Source organism: Dama dama, chromosome 27, assembly GCF_033118175.1.
Source record: "Dama dama isolate Ldn47 chromosome 27, ASM3311817v1, whole genome shotgun sequence".
NCBI classification, from domain to species: Eukaryota; Metazoa; Chordata; class Mammalia; order Artiodactyla; family Cervidae; genus Dama; species Dama dama.
This window is the reverse complement of record NC_083707.1, coordinates 57406739-57432595: the sequence shown is the minus strand read 5'-3', so window position 1 is coordinate 57432595 and position 25857 is coordinate 57406739. Positions and strand designations below refer to the sequence as shown.

Below are 25857 nucleotides of genomic sequence, written 5' to 3'. Positions count from 1 at the left end.
TCCTCTGGGCTTGGTGCCCATGAAGACAGCCCTCTCCTCTGGGCACAAGATTCTGCCACACATATTCCTTTCTCCTCCAAATCTATCCTCCTCAGTTTTCTTTCACAGAGTATTCCTTCCATCTCAAGTACCGTCTGATCCAGTCATGGAAAAATCCCCCAGCATCCAGATGCCCACTTAGAAAAAGCCCTACAGGGCAGAAAGCAGAATACAGTTTGCTTTTCCTAAGCCAACAGTCTTGGCAAGGTGTTCATTACTTACAGTTTGTTATACCTTTTAAAAAAGAACCTCAGATGGGAGAACTCACGGGAAACCCAGCCATCCCCACGCTTCATCTGAAACCCTGCCCGGGGACCAGTCCCCTTAGCTCAAGGGGAACTTCAGCCACGCGGGTCCTAGAAGCTTCATAGTTCAGGGACATCTAGCCCGCAGACCATGTTACCATCACCTGCAGGGTTCCTTCAGGTCTCAGAGCTCCTACATCTGCCAACCATAAGCTTCTGTGCCCCCAACCACGGGATGGGTTTGCAAATCCATTGACTCAACCTACACTGGGAAATAAATCTGAGTCTCACTGGGCGACGCTCTGACTGACTTCTCATCCCTGGGGTTTCCTGTGTGTTCGGATGATCTAGGAATGCTACGTGCAGAACACCGCCAGACACTATGCCCAGATCTACGCCGCGGAAGCACAGCCTCTGGAAGGCTTCGGGGAAGTGCCCGAGTAAGTGTCTCCCCCTTGGGTTGGCCCAGCTCTGACTTGGGGATGTGGGCAGGCTGGAGGGATGAGAGGCTGGGAAGAAACAGGACACATTGCAGCGGGTCCGTAAGCTCCAAGAGGGCACACGTGGCTGCCACCCTGTTCTTCACGGGGTCCCCAGAGGCTTGTAGAAAAATACTCGACAGATACTAAAGTGTATGGATATACGGAATAATTCAATAAACGCATATACCATGTTAAATGGAAAATGTATCTACTCATGGATATTATGTTGTCTAAGCCATAAACAGAACAGAACATCACGAAAAACTTAGTCCTGTGATACAACAAATAAAGATGGTGTGTCAGGGAAAAGCAAATTGGATGATTGGGAACACAGGAGTGTAGTCCCTGCTTCGTGGGGCACTTACAAAGGTGTAGTGTTTCCCCACTGAGGCCAGTTGCACTGACCGAGTATCTGTTGGCCCACGCGCATGTGGAGCGTCTGGAGCTCGTGTATCTGGCTGAGACCACACGTGGGGTGAGAAGGGGCTGTGCCAGTGCCCGTTGGAAACTGCAGACGGAGCAGCCGTTCACACATCAGTGCAAACGGGGAAGAGGGGAAAGCAGGAGGGGCCTGATTCTTGTCCGAGTCATCTCCGTGAACTCACAACACGGAAGAGAAATTCCCTTCCTGAGCTGGGTGTGGGGCACTCCACATACAAAGTCTCACACTTGCTGCTCTTCAAGGCATGCCTGTGTACAAGTCACTTCCATTCTGTCCAGACCCTCTGAGACCCCGTGGATGGTAGCCTTCAGGCTCCTCTGTCCATGGGATTCTCCAGGCAGGAATACTGGAGTGGGTTGCCATGCCCTCCTCCAGCGGATCTTCCTGACCCAGGGATTGATTACGTCTCCTGCACTGGTGGGTTCTTTACCAGTAGCGCCACCTGGGAAGCAATTCTCAGCAACTTCAAGAAAAATGAACATACTGCAAAGAAAACCACTTTCAACTGCTTTTCTGTTAAGTGCACTGAGCTAGTCTGGACTGGGCTGTCCGCAGCGCTCACCCCATTCTTCTCCAGCCCCCTCCTCCTGCGCTGGTCTCTTTAGTTCCTGGTTGAGGAGGAAGAGTCCACCCAGTAATCAGTCCCCCTGGCGTGGCACCGAAGTGCCCTCCTGCAGGGACACACCCAAGCTTTGTGCAAATTGACTCATGCAGGACTTGGGGGCTTTTCTAAGGAAAAGAACACAATTATGAATATCAGGATGCGTCCAGGGACTTGAAAAGGGTGAAGGACTCAGGCTTAATCAGCTTCCAGCAAATCTGCCACCGCTCTGGAAATGGCTGTGCATGTTTTGGAATCCAAATACCTTTCCTTATTGTGGGGAGAGTTTGACCTCATTCATGGACAAGGGCAGGATATGGAGGGGTAGTTCAGTTGCTCAGTCGTGTCCGACTCTTTGTGAGCCCATAGACTGTAGCACGCCAGGCCTCCCTGTCCATCACCAACTCCCAGAGCTTACTCAAACTCATGTCCATTGAGTCAGTGATGCCATCCAACAATCTCATCCTCTCATCCCCTTCTCCTCCTGCCTTCAATCTTTCCTAGCATCAGGGTGTTTTCAACTGAGTCGGTTCTTTGCATTAGGTGGCCAGAGAATTGGAGTTTCAGCTTCAGCATCAGTCTCTCCCCAAGCATGTGATTGGTACTCAGCATCCATGTTGGAAGGGTTACCCACTTGGTGTCTCAGAGGACGGTGTCCTGGTCTAGATTCTGCTCCTGAGAGAGGTGCTCTGCTCTCGTCTGAAATTGGGCAGGGAGGGGGGAGGTGTGCTGCTCATGTTTTTGTTTTTTAAGGAAATACTCATAAATGGCAGAAGAGGGTAAAAATGCACCCTGCCAAAGACTGAGTTGCCTGCAGAAGGTTTTCTTTGAAATGTGACGCCTTGTATCTTAGAAACTCGCTGAGCGTTGTACCCTTCTTCCCATTTTGCCTACCATATTTTCTCTACAATCTTTGACTCGAGGTGACACCTGGGTGTAGCCTCCAGCTGGACTCCGGGAGTGGGCAGGTCATGGGTGGAGCCCATGTGTCCTCACTGCCCTGGGAGATCCTCCCAGCTCTGCGCTCACCGCTGGGGGAGGAGCCCCTGCCCCTCACCCCGGCAACCCCGTGTGAGTGCAGACCTGCCCAGGGGCCCCTTCCTGCTAAGAGGCAGACCTGAGTCTCACCTCACTGGGGGAGGAGCTGCCCCAGGTCCCCAGAGGAGGGGATGATGGTGGTGCCTGGGATGGCATCTCTGGGGGGAGGAGGAGGCCCTGCCCCGCCCCCCACATCACTTCCTGAGCTTGGGTTTGGTCATGGAGTCGCACATGTCGTACATGCTCACCTGTAGAGATTCTGGCTGAAAACCCGGGTCACTTCCAAGGCCTTCACTGTAGGGCTCATGTGTGGTTTTACTAACACAGTTGACCCCAGCCTCCCTGCCCAGTCAACATCATTGCTGCAGGGGACCATCACACCATCATTTTTTCTTTTGTCACTTAGACCCTTCCAGAAGCCTCCTTGCTGAGCCTTTAAAAACAGCTTGGTAGTTGTTAGGTATAAGTCCCTAATGCAGGTTCCTATTTGTTTACCCATTTGACGATCTGTACTAAACATATTCTTTATGTTAACAAACATCAATAATTAGCATCTTACCTCTTCCTCAGGGTGGCTATCATAATTTCTGCTTTTAAGCCCTTGGAAATGACACCTGTTGTGGTCAGACTTTAACAAGATGACCTCTCCTTTGAGTCAGATCGCATCCTATATCAGTTGTGACTAGGAGGGCTGCTCCGGGTCTCTGGTGAGAAGCAGCCAGAGATGTTGCTAAACATCCTATAATGCACAGGACAATCACCGCCCAAGAATTACCTGGCCCCAGATGTCTGTGCCAAGACTCAAACTTTGTCCTGTATACATATTCTTTTTTCCCCCAGACACTGAGCGTTTACGATGAGCCAGGCTTTGTTCCAGGCTAGGTGATGGGCACTTAAAGGATAAAAACAAAATGAACTAGCTTCTTGCCCCTCACACCCAGCAGGGGTGTGAAGCATGTAGGACAAAACCCAGTACGGTGGCGTCGGGTGCAAGGAGTTACGGGGACACGGAGGAGGAGGAGGGAGGGGGTCTGCAAAGGCTTCCAAGAGGAGGGTGTTGAAGAATGAGGAGGAGTCTTCCAGATGAAGAGCAAGGGTGGAGACTCGCAAGCAAAGGAGGCAGCATGTCCAGAGAGAGAGATGAAGAGCCGTGAAAGGTTTCCAAGGAGACAGACAAAGTTCAGCAGATCTAGCGTGCTGGGAGGTGGGAAAAAAGGGGGCACAGGGTAAGAGGCGGGAAGCTAGGGGGCCAGAATGCAAAGGACTGTAAACGCTCAGCTGATGAAATGGGAGTGTGTTCTCTTGGCTTCGGGGGCGAGGAGGAGGCGGGGGCTAACCAGGAGCTTTAAGCAGGGGAGACTTGAGCCACAGAGCAGACACGTCGTTGTTGTTTAATAGATTTTATCTTCAGAACCGTTTTAGGTTCACAGCAAAATTGAATGGAGGGACAGATTTTCCACACCCCATCCCCTCCCCCGCCATCCACACCCCGCACCGGGGCGGACCGTCTGTCACAATGAGTCTCCACTGACAGAACACTACGGGAGGCCCACAGCCTATATTAGGGTTGTGCATTCTGTGGGTTTGGACAAATGTCCAGTGATACGTTGTGGTATCATACAGAGTAGTTTCATTGCCCTGAAGGTCCTCTGTGTGGGATGTGGCTCTTACAGCATCTGCCTGGGGGCAATGGATGTCCAGAGACAAGGCCCAGAGACCAGTCTGCAAAGAGGGAGAGGAGCCTGACGTGAACTTATTGTGGCTCAGCTGGTAAAGCATCCGCCTGCCATGCAGGAGGCCTGGGTTCAGTCCCTGGGTTGGGAAGATCCCCTGGAGAAGGGAAAGGCTACCCATTCCAGTATTCTGGACTAGAGAATTCCATGTACTATACAGTCCATGGGGTCACAAAGAGTCGGACAAGACTGACCTTCACTTTCACGTAGACTGGGCAGAGGAAGCGGCCACTTGAAGACAGTGAAGGTGGGGGAAGACTCGTGTAGGTGTATGGCAGATGGATCACTGCACAAGCTATTCAGTTGGGTTTTTTTGTTGACTAGAAAGAATGCAAAGGTAGAGTTGCCAATGGACTCTACAGATGTTGGAGTTGAGGCAATTAAGTAGTTCAGCCTTTGCCGTGTTAAATTCGTGACGCCTTTTAGACATCAAGTGTCGATGGAGAGTTAGTCGGCTGGAGATGTCAGGATTTCAGGGGAGAGGTCTGGGCTGCTGATGTAAGCGTGGAAGCTGTCAACACGTAAACTGTACTTAAAGCAAGGGAATTTAAAACTAGGGAATTGAGTGCAGAGCGAGGAGAACTGTCCCAGGATGTGCCAGGGCATAAAGGAGGGGGAGAAAGGAGGAACCAGCAAAGCAGACATACAGGAAGTAGCCAGGGGTGCAGAAAAGAAACCAAAAGGAAGTGAGTTTCTGGAGGGCACGGGAAACTGTCTTAGAGACAAGTGAGATCAACTCTTCAGTGCCCTCGGGAACAAGTCAGATGAGGGCTGAGAAAGGGGACCGTTGGGCTTGGCAACGTGGCACCCCTGACCGAGGTTTCTTTAGGCAAAAAGATCGCTTTGGGTTCAGGGGAGACTGGGAGGGGGAAAGGTTGGAGACAGCGAGTCCATGGTGGATTTGGGTTTTGATGGGAATGGCGAGTCGGGGTGGGAGTGGGCTGCGGGTCCGCAGGCTGTGGAGTCATCGCAGCGTGTCCACCGGGAAGGGGGGGTCTGCAGGGGAGACGGTGATGGGGGAGAGAGTGGGCCCCACCGCCAGAGTGTCCTCGGGCCTCGGAGAGGAGCCAGTAGCCAGGCCGCCCGTGGGACGAAGGCTCCGGTCACGGCCAGAAGGGGCTTGTCCGTGAGAGTGGGAGGGTGGCGGGCGCCAGCCTTGGGGGTGGGAGCCGCGTGGTGGGGCAGCTTTCAGAGCCTCTTATCAGTTCCGTTTTCCCGGTCCAACCAGAAAGCCGGGTGCTCAGCGGAGAGGGAGGCTGTGGGGGTCGGAGGAGGGAGCGGCAGGTTTGGGTGGGTTCCCCAGGACCGTGTGATGGTGGGCGGGCAGGGTCTGACCCCGTCCACCCTCACACATGCCACTCGGGGTGCAGAGCGGCCCCCGTCACATCAAGTTTGATCTCCTCCTCCAAGACCCTCCAACATTTCTCACCCCACTCAGTACGAAGGGTGGAGTCTCCCAAGTGGCCCAGGCCCCCCAGTCCCGCCCCCCAGTCCCTCCTGGCCTTGCCTGGCCACCACCACCCTCCAGACACGCCACCCCTCAGTCTGAACCCACGCCCCCAGGCCCCCGCCCAGAACCTCTCCATTTGCCGTTCCTTCCACTTGGAATGTTCCTTCTGTAGACATCCTCATGGCTCCCCCCACAAGCCCCATCTCCTACAGGCCTCTCTGCTCAAATGCTCTTTATTTCCCAGGCGGTCTCCGACCTCCCCGAATAAAATCACAGCCCACTTGGGCTGCCTCTCTCCTCCCCAATGCTGTTTCCTCATATAGCACAGAGCGCCCTACACCTGTTTACTGCCTGGCTCCTGCATTTAAGTGTTAAGATCCTTGAGAGCAGAGCTTCTGTCGTCTTTAGTGTTTTCTAGAATGACATCTGGGAGGGAGGCTGACACACAGAAGCCACTGAGTGAATATTTGCTGACTGAATAAAAGGAAGGATGGATAGAAGGGTGGACATGTGCTGGCTGGACAGATGTATCGTCACCTGACCAGCGGGTCACTGATAGACTCTAACAATGGCTATGAAAAGGCATTCATTTCTGTAGGAGCAATTAAACTCCATCTGGAGGAAGAGTTTCTCATCAACTCTAGGAACAAATAAAAGGAACACACCCTTTTATTTTTTTTTTTACACCATTAAATAAACACTGGCGGATATTTAGTCTACATCTGATGGAACCCGGGGGTTTATCCTGTAGCCCGCTGCTCCTCCGGGTCGGGTAGAATGTCCCCACATGAGAACACAAGGCCTTCTCATGTTCTCTTTCCTTCCAGGATCATTCCTATTTTCCTTATCCATCGACCTGAGAATAACATCCCGTACGCAACCGTGGAGGAAGAGCTGATTGGAGAATTCGTGAAGTATTCCATCAGGGATGGGAAGGAGATAAACTTCTTGAGAAGAGAGTCAGAGGCTGGGCAGAAGTGCTGCACTTTCCAGCACTGGGTCTACCAGAAAACGAGTGGCTGCCTGCTGGTCACAGACATGCAGGGTGAGCGGAGCAGCTTGGCCCAGGTTCCAGGGATGCTCTGGGTCTGGAACGTTCCTGGGGGCGGAGGGGAAGCAGGAGGGAGCGATCCTCCTGGGTGCAGACTGTCAGCATCTTCGCCAGCAGAAAGTATTACTAATGTCTCATGAGAAACAGTGACAAAGGAGCCTGAAATGACCAACCCAATGGAGTAACACAGTATACTTTAATAATTCATTCCAATTATAATCATTCATAATGCCTTCCCGTTACAAGAGGTAACCGAAAGTTGGTGCTCCGTCTCCTCAATAGGCACAAAATCAGGAATACATGTATATATGAAAATCCACTCATACCAAAAGATTAATTGAAATGTAAGAATTCATTCGTAATAGGTGAAAGGGTCTTCCACGGGTCCTTGAGATTTTCAAGCTCCCCTGGTGAATTTACAGCACATTTTCCATTTATACCCATGTCTTGGGGAATGCATTTGGTGTATGAAGTGGGGACGTCATCATTAGATTTCTCACAGAGACGGCCCTGAGACAAGTTGCAGTTTGGGGTTTCCCCAAGACCACCAGCCTGCAGTTCATTAATTTTCTGGGAGGACTCATGGAACTCAGAAAAGCCATTATGTTCGTGATTATGGTTTATTACAGTGAAAGGATACAGACTCAAACCAGTGAAGGGAAGAAGCGCTTGGGGGAGGGTCCAGGGGAGACCAGGTGGGAATTTCCAGGTGTCCCCTCCTGGCGGAGCCGGAGGTCAGTGCTGCTTCCTGGGAGAGAGCGGTATGCGTGGAGCACTGCCAACCAGAAGTGCTCACCCGAGATTTTTCAGGGACCCGTCACTGCTTGCCGGTGGGATGACCTCAGTCTCTAGCCTCTTCGGAACTTTAAAAAAAATTATTTGACTGCACCAGGTTTTGGTTATGCCGTGTGGGATCTAGTTCCCTGACCAGGGATTGAGCCCAGGCCCTGCCTGCATTGAGATCATGGAGCCTTAGCCACAGGACCACCCACCAGGGAAGTCCCCTTTCTGACTTACCAGAGCTTAGCAGTTACCTCCAAAAAGTTGGGTAGAAACAAATCCTTTATTTAGGCCAAGTTCATCTTCTGTCACACACAAATGTTTGAGTGTGAATATTTGGGAGGGGACCCCAGGAAATGCTGGCAGGAGAATCGAGGAAGTGTGGCTGGGGAAGGGAAAGGAAGTTGGTAGGGAGCCCGATAGCCAGTCACCGCCTGAATTCCTGAAGCTGATGCCCAGTGGGGAAAGTCTGGGAGGGTGAGTAGGACAAGCTTCTCAGCAAAGATCACACTCGAGGAGCAGGGGTGTTTATACACCAGCTCCCCTTAGTAGCCAGCAGAAGGCTGCTGCAGGTCGGGGCATGAACTCCCCTGGATTTGCCACCTGCACGTGGCCAGCCCTGCTGAGCGAAGCAAGGGCATGTGACCCGAGAAAGGCTCTCAGGCCAAGAGAGGATGGTGGAGGCAGCTGGGGGTACAGCCGTGTGCCCGCACGTGGGGAGGGCGATGGGCTGGGGCCCCAGCAGCTTCGGCCACGGGGCCTCCCTTCTCCTTTCTCCTTTCCAGATAACAATGCTTTAGGAAAAACCTGACTTATAACTGGGTACCTGCTAATGTCAGACACTGTCACACGCAAGGACCCCAAGCTCTGGAGCCTGACAGTGAGGAGAGCTCCCTGTGGGTTCTGCGTTCTGCACCCCCACGTCCCAGCCTTGGGCGGGCCGCTCGCCTTTGTGCCTCAGTCCTTTCCACAGGGGGTGGCTGTGAGGATTACGTGAGATAGGAAGACATTTAACACAGCACTGACACGGTGTTCCCTCTTTTGAAAAACTTCTGAAATAACCATAGGGATGAGAAGTTGCAGGAAGTGTGCAGAGGGGTCTCCAGATATCCTTCACCCGGCTTCACCTAATAGCACCTTGCATAGCTATAACACCGTCAAAACCAGGAGTTTGACATCAGCACGATGTAAGAAGTCTATAGACCTAACTTGGATTTCATCCGTTTTTGCCTGCTTTCATTTCCCCCCGTTTTTGCTTCATCTTAATAGCCCTGCCAAAGAGACATTATGATCCCCATTTTACAGATGGAAAAACAGGGGCTGGGAGTTAAGGATCTAATCATGGCTGTCAATCGGCTGCTAAGAGGGGTCCCAGACTCCAGCACACTTTATTTTGACTGCCAGACATCCCTGTTTCATTTTTAAATCGAAGTACTTGCCTTACAGTGGTGGTTAGTTTCTGCTGGACGACAGGAATCCACTATAAGTGTGCGTGTGTCTCCTCCCTGTCAAGCCTGCTCCCCACCCCTCTAAGTCGTCACAGAGGACAAGGCTGTTTCCTGTGTTACAGAGCGGCTTCCCACTGTCTTACACTTGATAGTGTATTTATGTCAACGCTACTCTTTCGACTTGTCCCACCGTCTCCTTCCCCGGCTGTAACACTCTATTTCTGAATCCCAAGCTCCCTCCACTAAAACTCTCAAATTTACAAATTTGCAAGGTCTCCCAGTGTCGAAGGCTGCCGTGAGGGGCTCCTCTGAGGCCAGCCGCACAGTGCGGTGTTCAGACTTGCAGGGGAAGCTGACCTGCAAGCTGAAGACAGTCCGAACCACGCACTCATGAAGAGACGCTGCCGCCATGTACACAAAACATGGTCTTCACAGACAGCTGTTTCACCCAGACTGTCTGTGCTACTCTTGAGACTTGCCTGTCTTTCTCCTTCCGAGTTAACTTTGTGTCAAGTACGGTTGTTACACTGCAAAGCAACAGTAGGAGCCTGGTGCAGTGGCTAATTTTGCTTCCTGGCCCTGGTAAACAGCTGTAGGGGAACTTACATCACCTTGTGGGGACATGGTGTGGTTTAAAGTGTTGGCACGGTGTCTCATTAGGGTGTGTGTTTGCTCTCTACTCCCGGGGAAGATTTCCATTATCTTCACTGTGGTACTAGGTTACACACCTATTCTCTAAGCAAGTCCCAAGTTTTATCATTTTTGCTGAGACTCTGGAATTAGGATTTAAAAAATCCCAAACAAACCCAAGCTCTCAAATATTGCTGTTTCTCAGACTCTCATCTTCTCCCTGGTTGCCTTCACGTGTTGATGGGATTGTGGCGAGTCCTGAGGTTTGTGGGGTGAAAGGTGAGCCTGCCATTTGGCCCTAAGTTCTGCACACACGGAGACCACTGGGCTTCCTAAGAAGCTGTCAGCCCAATAACCCAAGAACTCAAATTCTGGGTTCTTGTGATACTGCCTTTTTCCTGCCTTCCATCAGAAACAACCTGTAGATGACTATTATCCCCGACACGCTTTAATAGCTGCGCACTATAATCTAAATTGTTGTCCTATAGAGACCCTTAATAACCTTGGTTGAATTGCTGGCAAATCATTAAGCCGAGAGAGAGAGGTTTCTTTTTGAAAATCATACTCTGCTTTTCCAGCGTTGGTGACAGCTGGTAATTGTGAGACTCGAGGAAAAGCAATTCCCAAGCTCAAGGACCTTTTTTGCCAAATGACTTTAAAATTGGACTTCTCTGCAGCTTAGAGCTGTAATTTTTAAATACAACTTTTCTACGCAACAAAATGTCCAGAGAGGGCTTTTGCAATTTAGTGTTTTTTCTTCCCAAGTACAGTTCCTATGACAAAAACCACGTGAAGCATTTCTACGTATGTTCTAGTTGTTAACAGCTTTGAAAGCATGAGGCGCATTAGTGGCCAACAGCAAAAGAGGCTTTTACAATGCTTACTGGCGCCCTCAAAGTGCTGTGTCTAACTCGGCTCCCGGGGGCCCTGCAGGGAAGCGGGGCTCTTTGCTCCTGTCTGTCCAACCAGCCTGAGCAGCCACACGGCCTGTGTCTTCACCGTGGCCCAGGCAGGTGTTGCTGGATCAGAGCTTGAACCCTTTAGCTGTTGCCTTTTCTGAGCCTCAGAAAGCCGTACTCCTAGGAAAGGAGACCATGGAACTAGGTTGCCATCTGGCCTGACCCTCAGGGTCGGCTTTTGCCGGGAATATTGGTTTCTCTAGCCACAGCCCGGGCTGGCTTCTGGGTTGCCTCTCCCCTCAGCAAGCAGGTCACCTGGTGGCCACGGGGAATACAGTGACCACAGACTGACCTGGCAGGGACGAGAGTCGGGGGCCAGAGAGGAGAAGGCAAGACCCGGGTGGCATGGCACGATGCTGCCCACATGTGCGTGCCAAGTCGCTTCAGTCGCGTCCAACTCTGCGACCCTGTGGACTGCAGCCTCCAGGGTCCATGGACCCCATGCCCTGCTGTAGAGGGCCGGCCATCAGGTGGCGTGGGTGAGATCACGGCAGAGATCCATGTAGCTGGAGCTGTGCCCACAGCCACCACCGTATAGAGGAGGAACAGGGTTGGTGTCTGGTCTGGCAAGGAGATTCTGGAAAGGCTGCAGGTCACCCACACTCTGGGCATCGGAGAGGATTGGCTTCCAGACAAGATGGTGCTTGAGAGAGAGGCACTCTTTTTTCCCCCTGTGGAAGGTGGAGATCGTGCCCTTTCCCTCCTTGCAAGACAGCGGGACTTTCATTCTGTTTGAATCCCTGGCTCCTGAGCCATTGTCCCAGCTGCTCCTGCTGGGGGTTGGGGGAGAGGAAAAAGATTCCTGTGTGTCTAGGATTCTAACAAGGATGCCCAGAGCTCTTCACTGAACCAGGGTGGGATGCTCAGAGCTGTGGAGTTGGTTTGCTAGCCAACCCCCCCACCCAACTTCCAATGCTTTAATGCAGCTATCCCCAACCTTTTTGGCCCCAAACCAATTTCACGGAAGACAACTTTTCCATGGACCAGGGGTTGTGGGGGTGGGGGGCGGTTTCAGGGTGATTCAAGCGCATTATATTTATTGTGCACTTTATTTCTGATCTAATGCCACCACTGATTCGACAGCACATACTGGTCCGTGGCCTGGAGGGTGGGGACCCCTGGTTTAATGGATAGAAGTTAGGATAAGCATCAGAGGGTTAGACTATGGTGACACATGTCTGCATCTCCAGTTCAGTGGCTAAAAAGCCTATACACAACTCAAGAGGTTGTCCCTGGATCTAAAGCCGGCCCAGATAAACCTTCGGTCCTGAATCAGACGCTGCCTTTATGGAGATGGGAAGGTGTGGGTCCAGAGCCTGGCCTTGAACTGAATAGATGCTGGTCTTGAACCCTCTCACTGTTGAACTTGGCCGGCCCGGGCCACGCCCACCCTACTTCCTGTTAGACAAGGGCTTCCCCTTCCCAGTGAAGAGCAGGGAATAGACCTAAGCCCACAGCAGAGCGTCTCTGGGGAGAGACCTCCGGGGCCAGGGCCGGGCCCCCTCCTCCAGCAGAGGGGGTGGTGGGCCAGGCAGGCAGAGGACAGCATTCCGCATCCCGCATCCCTGGGCGCGTGCTTCGGCTGGCTGTCTTTGAAGCCCGCCTTCCCTATTGTGGCCCCGTAGGCCAGAGGCATATCTGGGATGCTGTCTGCTGCTGCTGAGGGACACAAGGGAAGCATTTCTGCAGGCAGGGACAAGACGGGGCTGGGACTGCCCCTCCCGTGAATGCGTGGTCCCTCTCTTCCGAGGAGCCCCAGGTAATACGTGCCGTCTTTGCTCTCTCTTCCTGTAGGTGTAGGAATGAAGTTAACCGATGTTGGCATAGCAACAGAGGCTAAAGGGTGAGTAGAAAAAAATCTAGTGCCTGTCACTCAACTCTGGGTTTCCAAACACCTTCTGGCAGAGGTGATTTTGTGTCCTAACCATGGATGACAGATGTTCGTGGGATGAATTCCGTTCACTTCTCTCACTTACCTAAAATATTTATGGACTTGGTTCTCCCAAGGAGAAACACATGGGTTCCTGACGTTGAAACAAATAAAAGAACCCTGAACATATTTCAAAATTAATGATCTGCCGGAGTGCCATGGGTGGGGGCGGGGTGGGGAATGCCAGCATTATTGGGAATTTTTTTTCACTAGGAATATTCCATTTTTCTACACTTAATATTTTGACTATTAGCTTCTTTAAAAATTTGTGCAATTGAGTGCGGTGGATTCGACTTGTATGTTTTTAATGTATTTTCCCTGCTTATGTGCTATGTCACTTCAGTCGTGTCTGACTCTTTGCAAACCTATGGACCAAAGTCCGCTGGGCTCCTCTGTCCATGGGGATTCTCCAGGCAAGAACACTGGAGTGGGTTGCCACCCCCTCCTCCAGGGGATCTTCCAGACCCAGGGATCAAACCCGCATCTCTTATGTCTCCTGCATTGGCGGGTGGGTTCTTTACCACTAGCGCCACCTGGGAAGCTTGTATTTTCCCCTGTACTCTTCACCAAATATTTAGCAGTATTTTAGGCAGCTCCCAAACTCCCACGGTGGTGGTTGATTAAAGGGCAGGTGACTGTGGAAGGGCTCTGATTGATGACTGGTTGTTGTCAGCGGGGTTGATCTCCTAACTCCGGGTATCGCTTTGCTCACTGTGGGGTGAGCAATGCCAAGATGGCTCTAAGATCATGATTTACTGGGGTATCTCTTGAAAAAACCGTCTCTTTTCTCTGCTGTGCTTGACCTCCAGTGGGGAGAAAGCCGTCTATCTGTGCTCCTTTGTGAAAACAGAGCTCTGGGTTGGAACTGCCGGACTTTCTCCCACTGCTGATGTCCCCGTGGACTAGGACTGTTTCTAAGGAGGGGGAAATGGGGTGGGAGCAAGTGAGTTTTAGGAGGGATGGCTTGTGTTTTACAATGGAGGCTCTATTATGGTTCAGGCATGATGAAGCCGACAGATCAGGAGACAATCGCCACTGAAAAGAGTTTGTTACTCAGCTCCCAAGAGGAAGGGGCTCACCAGACCATGGTCAGGGAGGCCCTAGGGTCAGTCAGGAGGCAGAAGGAGGGGAGGGAAAAGCCTGGACGAGAGCTTGGAATTTAGTCGTCTGTAAATTTCCGGGAGGCTCCGGGGTGCCGGGCTGGATATTACTGTCTGGGGCCTGCCCTGTGGTGACTGGGGCAGGTGGCCTGGAGTGTGAGACCCCGGAGGGGGGATGGTGGGGAGTGGGCTGCAGGCTGGTTGGCTGGCCTGTGCAAGGCATTCTAGAAGGCCGGTCGTTGTCTCTAGGAATTGGCTGACCCTCGCAGGGGGAGCCACCATACGGCCTGCAAAGCTGCAGATCTCAAAGTGTCAGAAATACAGACGATAAAATAGCATGATTTTGACATAGATCAAAATCTATCATAGATCTCCTACAGCTGGGAGTAGCATATTTACTTGAGCTTTCTGGTGATTTCAGACCATTGGCAGGCCTCTAACAAGTACAATTTTCAATCAGTATATGAAGGATGGAGAGAAGGGATTTGAGAAAAGTAGAAAGGGGGACACTCTTCTAACCTCCAGATCAACAAGTCTGATTCATGAAGTTCTCGACAACTACACAGAAGCTTTCAATTTGGTTTTAGAACAAAGATGCAGCTTGACTCTGTTCCTGCTCAGGATGATAGCACTTTGCGGTAGGGCGATCCTCCATGCTGCACCCCCACTGCTGACCGGAGCTCTCTACGAGTCAGGGACGTGGGTCCTGGCCATGGGCTTGTCAGGAGCGTATGTCGTGGGGGAGGGGGTATGATGCAGTAGTGAGGGCAGGGATTTTCTTAAAAAAAGACACGGGTTCAGATCTTGGTCTTGCCACCTACTTCTGATTCTCCTATTGGTAACCTTGCTTCTTGGCGTCAGAGACATTTGGCCCAAGTGATGAAAGGGACGACAGTGCGTCCTGGTTTGCCCAGGACAACATCATTTCATGCCTGCCATCCTAGCATCCGGTCTAGTTATTTGTCCTGAGCAAGTTTCCCCACTTAGAAAATGTATGGTGCCCCTATTTACGAAGAGATTTTCCTGGGCCTCAGAAGAATTTCCCAAGTTAGAGCTTTCCTTCACAGGCATCACGTCCTTTGTAGGATACGGCAGATCCAGGCGTCACGCAGACCTGCTTTGAATGCCGGGTTCTTGTCTCACCAGCTCTGTGGATGTGAGGCCTGATGTTCTCAAAGCCACTGATGCACAGAATTGGGGACCCAGGGTGGTCCCGGGGATTCCCCAGCTCATCTGCATCCTGTCCCTGAGGCTCAGTACGTGCTTGATAAACACTGGTTTCCTCCCCCAGCTCATGCCCCAGCCTGACATCAGTGTAGGCGAATTCCATACCAGTATTTGGAACCACTTTCCACCAAAACAAAGCAGAAAGCTGCCCAAGAAGTTTCAAAAACTCAGACAAGCATAAGAGTAGTGATTTAAGACATCTTTTAAAAAGCATCTTAACAGCTTCCAGGAACCTGGACCATATTTTTTTTTTCTTGTAATTTATAAAAGAAATCCAATCCCTTTGGTTTTGTTCTCAGCTTTAATGTGACTTGTCTGGCCTGGGACAGATGCCCAGCACCCATTAGAGCCGAGAGCTGGAGTCCAGTGCAAAATGTTGTCTCTTAAGTGTTACTTATTGCCTCCTCCCTGAAGAGGGGGTGGGAGAGAAGGGAATTCTGAAACGTCTGAAAATGTTAGATATTAAGGATATTAAATCATCTTGTCCATTGTGTCTTTAAAAACTTTTTATTTAAACTTTTGCAGTCATTTTTTTTTTCTTTAAAGAAATGTTTCTTAGCTCAGCTTGAAAAACTAACAGAAGAGGAATCTTCTCTCACCAGAGTACAAGGCTCGGGGTTTGGGAGGTCTCTTTGTGGAGGTCCCTGGGGGCTGTGTCCATCCCATCATCTTTCTTCCCAAGGACAGAGCAGGAGGTGCAGGGGAAGGGGGCCGCCTGATCACAGGCCTCAAGGGGTCCCCGGGGCCAGGAGGCGAGATTCCGCTGAAGGAACTCGAGGGAAAGTCAGAGCTGCAGGCGGGAGCCCGGGCAGTCAACGCGAGAGATTCGGGGAAGGGTTTCAAGCACAAAGGCAGCTTAGACAGAAGTCTGGGTGGGACACAATCTCGAATGGGGGAGGGAGAGGCTGGGGAGCCTGGCAGGTGTCGGAGGCTCCAGAGAGCAGGCGACGTGGCCAGGCACCTTCTCTTTATTCCTAGCAAGCCACCAGGGCAGGCTTCCTGCATCCGTGTGGGAGACGGCGCATTCACCTGCTCTCCTGCAGCCTGGGCACGGGTGCCCCCATCCTGAGAAGCAGCGCTCCGTGTGGGCATCGTCACTCGCGTTCTTTTCATCACGTTGAAAAGAACACCAGACATGGGCAGGAATGTTAGATATTAGGGATATCTAATATTAGGGATATCAGTGACGAGGCAAATCTGACTTTAATAATGATCAATAATAACTTTAAACCAGAAATTTAAAACATCTCCCAAATTTAGGCTCCACACATTTTTGTCTGGTGGTCAGGATCTTTCGCAGAAAGAGGAACTACTAGCTCATTAAGAGATTTCCTATGTCTCAACCTGAATCATATATTTGGCTGTAGACACCTCAGTAAATGAGACCTGGCTTATTCTCTTGTTTAGTGAAGCCAGGAGGCGTGAAACTATTTTAAGATCATTTATAATATTATAAAAGAGGGGACCATCATGACTTATTCTAATACAACTTTACCTGGTGGTATGATCCTTAACACTGAAGCATGGAATATTCTCCTGGAATACTTAATACCCACACTCCTTCAGCAATGTTGAGTTCCAAAACTTCATGTTACAACGTGTGGCAAGCCGATTGCTTCAACATCTAATAATCCATCCTCTGGGCAGACCAAAGATACTAACCCCACTGTCGAACATATTTCTGATTTGAAAATTGCTCAGACATTTAGAGTTCTCTGAAGGGCGAGAAGGAAAAAATGCCTAATTCCGTAATATGAGACTCGGAAAATTTAACCTAATCAAATAAAAATCGGTGTAAACCAACACCTGTTGGGGACAGAGCCGCACCTGTCTCAGTGGGTCCTGCAAACGCACACCCAGCCCGCCCAGTTTCTGGGGAGAAGGCAATATTGCAGTCCAGCCAGCAGAGGGCGGCAGAGCCAACACTTTTGTCTCCTGTAATCTCTGCCCCAAAGCGCGCTTCATGTTGGTGAAAGACAAAGAAAAGTACCCTGGACAGATTTCTTCCGAGGCAATGAGCCTTGAACCAAACTAGGGTCGCTATGAATAGGCACAGACGACCCCCTGTCTGTGGCCACCAGGCCGTCAGCCGGTGTCAGGCCTGCAGGATCGTAGCGTGTGTCAGAGTCCCCGACCCAGGAGACAGGGCTGGGCAGAATCACGAACGGCTCGTTCTTGCAGAGGGGCGGCCGTGGCGGGGACAAGGCCCCTGTGTCACTGCGGACGCATGGCCAGGGCAGTTCCCTTAGGGAACCAGGATCTCCTGGCGTCAGTGTGATGCCCCGTGAGCGTCTCATCCCCGGTATGGTCCCCTGCTTGGCTCTCCTGGAGCCCGGCTTCGTGGGGACCGGCCTCACGGGCTCACGAACGGACCCAGAGTAGATGGCTGCCCCCCGCGCCCCACGTTCTGCTGGCTCATCCCCAGCGCTCCCCTCACAGACGCCCCCCTGGCCTGGGGTCCCTTTGAATGAAGCCCGTCCGCACGGGCACCTCGTGAGCGCAGCTGCTCGCCGCCCCGCCAGCAGCGGAGAACCGGACAGTGGGCGGCTGCCGCCCGCGTTCCCCGCTGCGCGCTCCGCTCCCCCCGGCCGGGGTCGGGTGTCAGGGAAGACGGTGTGGGCCTGCTTTCCACGGAGGCGGCGTGGCCTTGCTTTAGCGGCGGCGCCAGAAGGGCTGCGAGCGGGCGGCCCCGGGGGGAAGCAGCCCGCCCGTGTGGCCGTGAGCTCAGGGACACCCGGGAGGCGCCGCGAGAAGCGGGACGACCCCGGGGGCTCCGAGCGGGGGAGGGGGCGGACGAGGTGTGCGCGCGGGCGGGGCTGAGGCCGGGAGGGCAGTGCCACGCCTGGGAGACGGTCCGGCTTGGTTACACGTGTGTGTGTGTGTGTGTGTGTGTGCGTGCGTGCTGTCGTCACAGTCGTGTCCAACTCTGCCACCCCGTGGACTGCAGCCCACCAGGCTCCTCTGTCCATGGGATTCTCCAGGCAAGAATACCGGAGCGGGTTGCCATTTCCTCCTCCAGGGGATCTTCCCAACCCAGGGATCGGACCCAGGTCTAGTGCATCGCAGGCGGATTCTTTACCGTCTGAGCCTCCCATCCGCACCCTCAGAGAACCCAGGGCTTGTGCGGCAGCATTTGTCACAGAGGTCATGTGAAAACAAGATTGCCGTTGGCAAAGAATTTGGGGAAACCCCGACTTGGATAAATGTAGGCAGTTTCCTTAGTGAGACTTCACAGGGTCTTTAAAGAGCCGGTGTGTAGTTCGAGTGCCCAAGGAGGCAAGGAGAGAGATTATATGGCATTTTTCATAATATTTACACCAGATTTTTTTTTTTTTAAAGCATCTTGTGAAACTCTTGCAGCATACTTTGGGAAGCACTGACTACTCACAGTCTGAACAACATAGGGTGGCTTATGACCTTCCACAAGTGGCCTCTGGCCTCGAATCTCCCCAGGATGCCTGCTTTTGCTGAGAACATTCTCCGAACTCTTACCCATCCCCTTGCCAAATAAAGCCAGAACTCTTATTCCTCCATGAGACAGCCTTAGAACCCACCAGGCAGTGGGGGGAAAATCGTATCCCTGCCTTACCCAGCCCTTTATCACAGCATAATATTTTTTATTCATGTTTTTCTTTCCTATGCAAAATAGCCAGCTTTATGGAAAGAGTCACAAACCTTTATTTGATCCTGTTTAACCCCCCTGCAGTGTCTGCCAGGCAGATGCTGTCCGGTGAGGACGCAAAGGAACACACGTGAAGATATGGAGGGTGTTGATGACCGCAGGCATCACTAGATGGTTTCCGCGGGCGCCCCCTAGTGTCCCTCCTTTTACACACGGGCGACAGTCTGTTCCTCCTGTTTGTACACCCAGCTCTGGTTCCATTTCACACACAGACCCTTCCCTGCCTCCAGCTGGGGGCTTATTTCAGTTCTTCCCCCACATCCTCATCCTGCGTGTCATGTCCTCCTCCTCCTGCTGCTGCTAAGTCCCTTCAGTCGTGTCCGACTCTGTGCGACCCCATAGATGGCAGCCCACCAGGCTCCTCCGTCCACAGGATTCTCCAGGCAAGGACACTGGAGTGGGGTGCCATTCCCTTCTCCATCATGTCCTCCTAGCCATTCCTTATAAATTAAACCCTTCTTCAGAAAGGCTCTCAAACTAAAGCCTCTGTTATAAATAGCTCTGGCTGGCCTCTACAGGGGTTACCAACCTGTGGGAATTCTCTGTAGGTTTTTCTTGTCTCACCACGTTGTCTTTAGACGAGTCCTTTATTAAACCCGACAAGAACCTTGATTTCTTCCCCGCAGCCAGGGGTGGCGGTTTCCGCAGTTTGGCTCCCCCCCTCTCCCATCTGCAGGTGTCTGGAGGCAGAAAGTTGCACAGAGAAGTCCTGCTAAGTCAAAGGAGAAGCCGGCTCTGCTGTCGACTTGGCATGAGTCTGGACGGCCGCACCATCCATAATCAACATGAAAAGAGAGAGGAATTGTTTTTAAGCAGGAAGTCAGCCTAGCATGATTCCCACACATAGGAAGTGTTGAACTAATCCGTGTAACCCTCAACGAAATGCTAGCCAAGCAAATCCCACAACCCAGCAGGAGGATCAGGCACCATGATCAAGTTGGGGTCATTCCAGGGTCACAAGCATGGCTCAACGTGTGCAAATGAGTCAGTGTCAGACAAAAGAAAGACACATGATCATAGATGCAGAAAAAGCGTTTGATAAAATTCAGTATCCTTCATGATTAAAAAGAAACTCTTGCCAAAGTGGGTGTGCAGGGAACGTAGCTCAACATGGTAAAAGCCATTCATGACAGACCCACAACCAACATATTACTAAATGGTGAAACGTGGATTAAGTCTGTGTGGAGTAAAGGCAGGATATAGAAATAAATAGCTTCCTAGCTCCTCTGGAAGTGGATCATGACAGTGTGATTTTTATGAGGAAATGTCAGGAAGGAAAGAGATCTGTGTTCCAATTTGAAGATGTTTCTGAAGTTAAGGATGATATGAGATCATTCACACTTTAGTTTATCTCCTTGCTCCTCCAGAGGGGACCCCGAACCAATGGCATCAAGTGGGGTTCAGAGCTAGTTATTAATAGAAATGTGGGATTTCGGACCCCATCCCAGACCTAGTGAATCCAAACCAGCACGTGAACAAGGCCCTTGAGTGATCTTTATGCCCCACTTCCATCCAAGGAGCAAGATATTTAAGAAAAGACTATTAGATGATGTTCAGCAGAATAAATTAATTGCTCCATTCCTGGAGATCATGAGAGAAGATGGATGAGCTAAAGTGACGGACTAGAAAATTATACTGATTTGAGGATAAGGATAAAAAAGATTCAGTTAATAAAATTCAATAGGGCTAAGGTGTCTAAAAGTAGAAATGTGTGAGAGAGTTCTCAAATGCAAGGTTATTTTTTTTCCTAGTTAGATTCCTTGGGCTTCCATAATGAGTCAACCACAAACCAGGGAGCTTAAAACAATAGAAATGTGTCCTTTCCCGGCTGTGAAGGCTGAAAGTTCAGAATCGGGGCATGGGCAGCGTTGGTTTCTCCTGGAGCCCTGAGGGAGAATGTCCCCTCCTCTCCTTCATCCAGAGTCATTGCCATCCTCGGCATTCCTTGACTTGTAGGTGTGTGGCCCCCATCTCTGCCTGCCTTGCTGCTCTCCCAGTGTCTGTATCTTCTCAATAGACACCAGGAATATTGGATCAAGGTCCCACTCTTCCCCGGAATGACCTGATCTTGATGGCATCTGCCATGCCACTATTTCTGAATAAAGCTCTATTCTGAAGCTCTAGGAAGGACATGACCTTAGGGGGATACTATTTACCCCACTACATCCATCCAACAAGAACAACAGTGGCAAGGGTCTGCAGTGGGGACCTGATGAGGGAGGCGGCGTGATGAGAGAGGTGTGGTCCCCCAGTCCTGTTTGGCACACGTGACGTGCAAGGTGGACCCCAAGCAGGAGAGCTTGTCCTTCCTACTTCTTGGGTGTACAGCTGCTTGCTCTGATTGACCTCGTGTCCTTTGAAAAACCCTGGGTTCACCAGTCTAAAAACACAAAGAATATGGCCCTATTTTTCCCCTAAGCCACTAAGTCTTTTTTTTTTTTTTTTTTAAATTTTGCTTATTTTTCTCCTAAGCAACTATATCTGAGAGAATAGGAGGTCAAATAGAAGCCCAGCATCCCTGGCTGAGATAGAGACCAAATTGTGAAAGGAGACAGGCTTTTAATCCTGCAGATGCTAGGCCGCAAAAATAGATAAACTGAGATGGCTGGGGTGGGACATCCTATATTACCCAGGAGGCCCAGGTGAGGGTCCAAAGTTAGATGGAGAGAGAATGGGAAGTTTAGCAATGGGATCTGGAGACACCCTGGGCTGAGATGAGTTAGCTCTAAGGTTGGGGCCAGCATCCATTCATCCGTTCCCTGGAACTTTATTGGAAAGCCTCCCCTGGACAGGTATTCTGAGCATAAATAGCGTCCTGGGAGAGATCAGTCTGTAGACAGAAAGGGGTACCTGAATTCTGAGACCTGGTCGTACTTCTCACAGAGATAGAAGGAAAGTTTGGAGAGATGTCTTCTCAGGGTGTCAGAGGGCCAGGGAGGCTCCACAGAAGTACACTCAAGCTGGGGCTTGAAGGGAGCTGGGGGCTGAATAAGGGGCTCCTTGATTGAGCAAAGCTGCCTTCACTCAAGCCCTGCCTGCACATGGCCTTCTGCAGGTAAAATCAGCCCCAGTCTCTGCTGCCTACTCTGACTGTCCCTGAGGACTCTAAAGAAGGTTAGAGATTCCTGGGAAGATAGCTGGGCTCCCAGGGGCTACTCAAGAAGGCCGACCGAGCCAGGGTGACCAGAAGTTGTGCTCCTTTGTTCGGACTCAGCCATTTCCCGTTTCAGAGGTGGGAACCGTTATATCGCTATAAGGGCTTGCTTGTTTTGCAGCATCACAAACTCAGCTGCCAGGTTGGGCTTAAGCAACTAGCGAATTTTCTGGGAGGTCACAGTATGAACTAGTGATTCTTCTCTGCAGAGAGTAGGTATTGTCAGTGTTTTCAAGCAAGCCTCAAGACCGCCTTAGACAGATGACTGTGACTTGTTTCCAACATGCTTAATGAGGGAAGCTGCCCTTGGCTTTAGATAACCCCAGTTTGTCTGGGAAGCTCAGTTTATCAGCATGAGACAAGCATCCTATCTGACAGTCACAGGTCCAGGGGGCCTTGCATCCCTCCAGGGGATGGATGTTCAGGCACCATGGAAACTCAGGCTGGATGACATGGTTGGCAGTGGCATTTTTTTTTTTTTTTTTCCTACCCTGCTAGAGTCAGCACCTGTCTTGGGCTGACTTTTGTTTCAATGGAGGAGCTTGGCTTTTAAAAACTGAGTCATTTTTCACAAGAAAATAGACTATGGGCCCTCAGGGAGGCAGAGAAGAGCCGTTCCCCCCACAGGGAGGAAGAAGGGGCAGGCTGGATGGAACGACTCACTGATGCTTCAGCTTCAGAAATAAAAAGAAACCTATCACGCCCTGAACAGTTTAAAACCCAGCTTGGATTTCCTGGGGAAGAACACGCCAGTCCCAGCCCATTCATTTCAGGTTTGTTGTCCTTTATGGTTTCTGCCCACAAATGAAGGAGGCCCAGCTTCTTGAATCGTATTAGCTACAGACTCAGCATGAAGCCAGCCCTTGCAGACTTCCTTCTGCTGATCTGTGTTTGGCCCGATTAATCAAACTCGGCCAGAACTCGCTCACACCCAGCAGGACCAGTTCCCTAGGCAGGCAGCCTGTGCAGTCACGCAAGTCCCCACACTCAGAGGGGTGCTGAGCTTCGTTTAACGCACGTTCCACTGTTGTCATCTTGAAAGTCTTAATTACTGCCCAGGGAACCCGTGTTCTCGGTTTATGCTGGGCACTGTGAATTGTCGATGGTCTCCTCTGCCACCCACGCCCCTGCCTCCCTCAGCAGATCTCAAATCCTTCCACCTCGGCTCCAGCATCGCCTCCACACAAAGCCCCCACCAGCTGCACCAGTTAGAACACTGACAATTATAACACAGCCTGGCCGACATCAATGGAATAGCATCCTCTGCATGTCATGTACTGCCCTGGGTGGTTTGTATGGATTTTCTCCTTTCATCCTCCTCTCAGCAGCCCTTCAGCCCTCTTTCTTGCTGGATTTTGGGGGGCTGTGGGGGCCTGGGGAATTGTCCATCCAGGAGGACACTCACCTCCCACGACCAAGTTGTAAGAGCATAGTCTTTGACAATTTGAACATGAAATGTCCCAGCCAAGAGGAAGAGCCCCGAGACCACTCCAGGCTGGAGGCTGGCATGGTCCCTCTGGGAGCTGCCAGACACAAAGGCCCAGGTTCTTTTCCTTCCGGGGAGAAGGCACAGCGTCACAGGAGAGAGCCCGTCTGTGGCGGGGAGACTCCGAGGGCCGTACCCACTTGCTTTGTTGTCTTAGGCTGGCCCCTCAGGCTCTCAGCCTGCACTCCTTCAGTGACAAGTGGTTGGTGGTTTAGTCGCCGAGTCGTGTCCAACTCTTGTGACCCCATGGACTGTAGCCTGCCAGGCTTCTCTGTCCATGGGATTCTGCAGGCAAGAATACTGGAGTGGGTTGCCATCCATTTCCTTCTCCAGGGTCTAAATTCAATTTCTTCCAGCCCCAAAGTTCCAAGATGTCTTCATTCAGAACCTCTGGGTGGGATGGAGGGGTGATTCAGATCACCAAGAGATCTTCAGATTTTTATGGAGATGGTCCAGCACTGGTCACTCCGACTAAAAAGAAAAGGGCTCTGTGTGGAATCTGGGGAAATGGCACTGAGGACCCTGTGTGCAGAGCAGGAATAGAGAGCCCGGGATATGGAGAATGGAGTCGTGGGCACAGCAGGGGGAGGAGAGGGCGGGGCGGACTGAGCGTAGCTCTGACATGTAGACACTGCCGCCTGCAGAAGAGCTAGTGGGCAGGCGGTTCAGTGGCGTGGACTCGGCTCAGCGCCCTGTGATGACGAGGAGGGGACGACGGGGGCGGGAGGGGTATGCGCGTATGCTCACGGCTGAGTTGTGTCGAACGGCAGAAACCAGCACACCACTGAAGAGCAATTATCCTCCAAGGAAAACTTTAAAGATGCTGACGTAGCAGAACGGTCAGCCCCTGGGACACCCGTCTCATCACAGTCTTTGGTCTTTACTGCCCACACCAACGGCTCGTGGTCCTTACTTCACGGCACAGGTTTTGTTGTTTTTTATCAGTAGTTGTGTCAACTGTTGGCCATTCTGGCCTACAGTGGGAATAAATATGGGCTTCCCAGGTGGTGCCTAGTGGTAAAGAACCCGTCTGCCAGTGCAGGAGACTTAAGAGCCGCAGGTTCGATCCCTGGACTGGGAAGATCCCCAGGAGGGAGGGCACATCAGGCCACTCCAGTCTGCTTGCCTGCAGAATCCCATGGACAGAGGAGCCTGGAGGGCTGCAGTCCATGGGATCGCAAGGAGTCGGACAGGACTGAAGTGACTTAGTGCACACACACACAAACAAAATATATTTTCTGCACACCATGAGTTTCCCTGTTGAAATGTTTCTTTTAATACTGGTGAAGGGTCCTGATTTTTTTAAAAAAAGAATTGTTTCCTTCCACCCAATCTCACAGGTACAGAGGATTTAAAGGCAACTGTTCCATGACCTTCATTGATCAGTTTAAAGCCCTCCACCAGTGTAACAAGTACTGTAAAATGCTGGGGTTGAAGTCGCTTCAGGACAACAGCCAGAAGCAGAAGAAGCCAGGCATCGGGCGGAGCAAGATTCAGCCCAGTGCCCCAGCCTCGAAGAAGGCGGCCTCCGGGAGCCTGGCAGCAAAGAGAAGCTAACGGCTCCTGTTAACTGATGGTCGCTGGCTTGGCAGCACACGGCCTCGTGGGTAGAAATTTAAAAACACCCTGGAGGGAACACACAGCCTGCAGAGTGACGTGACCGTCCTTTTTCCCTACCTCCTGTTCTCCGAGCTGCTTCCAAAGCCATCACCTGCTGTCTTCCCTGAGATGGTTTCAGAGCCAGCTTGGTGACCAGACTTACGGGAGACTGGATCCGCTGTCAGTCTCAATGAAGTCCATCTCTGTAGCCTTTGCATGACCTCACGTTATGTGTCTGTCTGTGTATCTGCACGTGATTGCTGTGTAGCGGACTTGCTCCCCTGCAGGGTCTGTCCACAGCCCCATCCGTTGCCAACCCCCTTCTAACCTTGAGGATTCCAGACGCATCCAACCACTACACTGACGGAAAAGGGGAATTCCGTCACTGGGTCGAGCTGTCGCACTAACGTAGATGATGCTGTTGTAGCTGGAGGGGGCTTTCGAAACGTCAGGCCATTTCCCATCAGCGCTCACACATCCCGTTAAAACGTTCTGTTTAATTAAACTCATCTTTAGATACAAAGTGTAAGATGCGTGTATTCGCCCAGACACTTGTTCTTCAGAATTCGTGCCATATTTCACCTTCCCCCAGGATTAGTGGTTTAGTAATTTCCTAATCTGTCTCCTGGAGCACAGACTATTTTCATCTGTGTCTTTCCCCTATTCTTATAAGCACTGCTTCCAGTTTAACACACTTTCTACCTTGCTCTCTAAACCCAAGCTCCCTAAGCCCAGGACTGCCTGCCCTATGTGGGATTTTTCTAGAAGATGCGTATAAATC

General features: G+C 51.4%; 1 protein-coding gene across 1 annotated transcript in view; it reads left to right on the top strand.

Annotated features, from left to right (window-relative positions):
* Nucleotides 1-25508, top strand: part of ALPK2 (alpha kinase 2) — a 113081-nt gene extending 87573 nt beyond the window's left edge. Inside the window, exons 9-12 of the mRNA XM_061130920.1 lie at nucleotides 636-724; nucleotides 6858-7075; nucleotides 12693-12741; nucleotides 24818-25508. Of these exons, the coding sequence (XP_060986903.1) occupies nucleotides 636-724; nucleotides 6858-7075; nucleotides 12693-12741; nucleotides 24818-25034 (573 nt within the window). The 3' untranslated portion in view covers nucleotides 25035-25508. The remainder of the gene's footprint in view (nucleotides 1-635; nucleotides 725-6857; nucleotides 7076-12692; nucleotides 12742-24817) is intronic.
* Nucleotides 25509-25857: the final 349 nt, after the last annotated feature.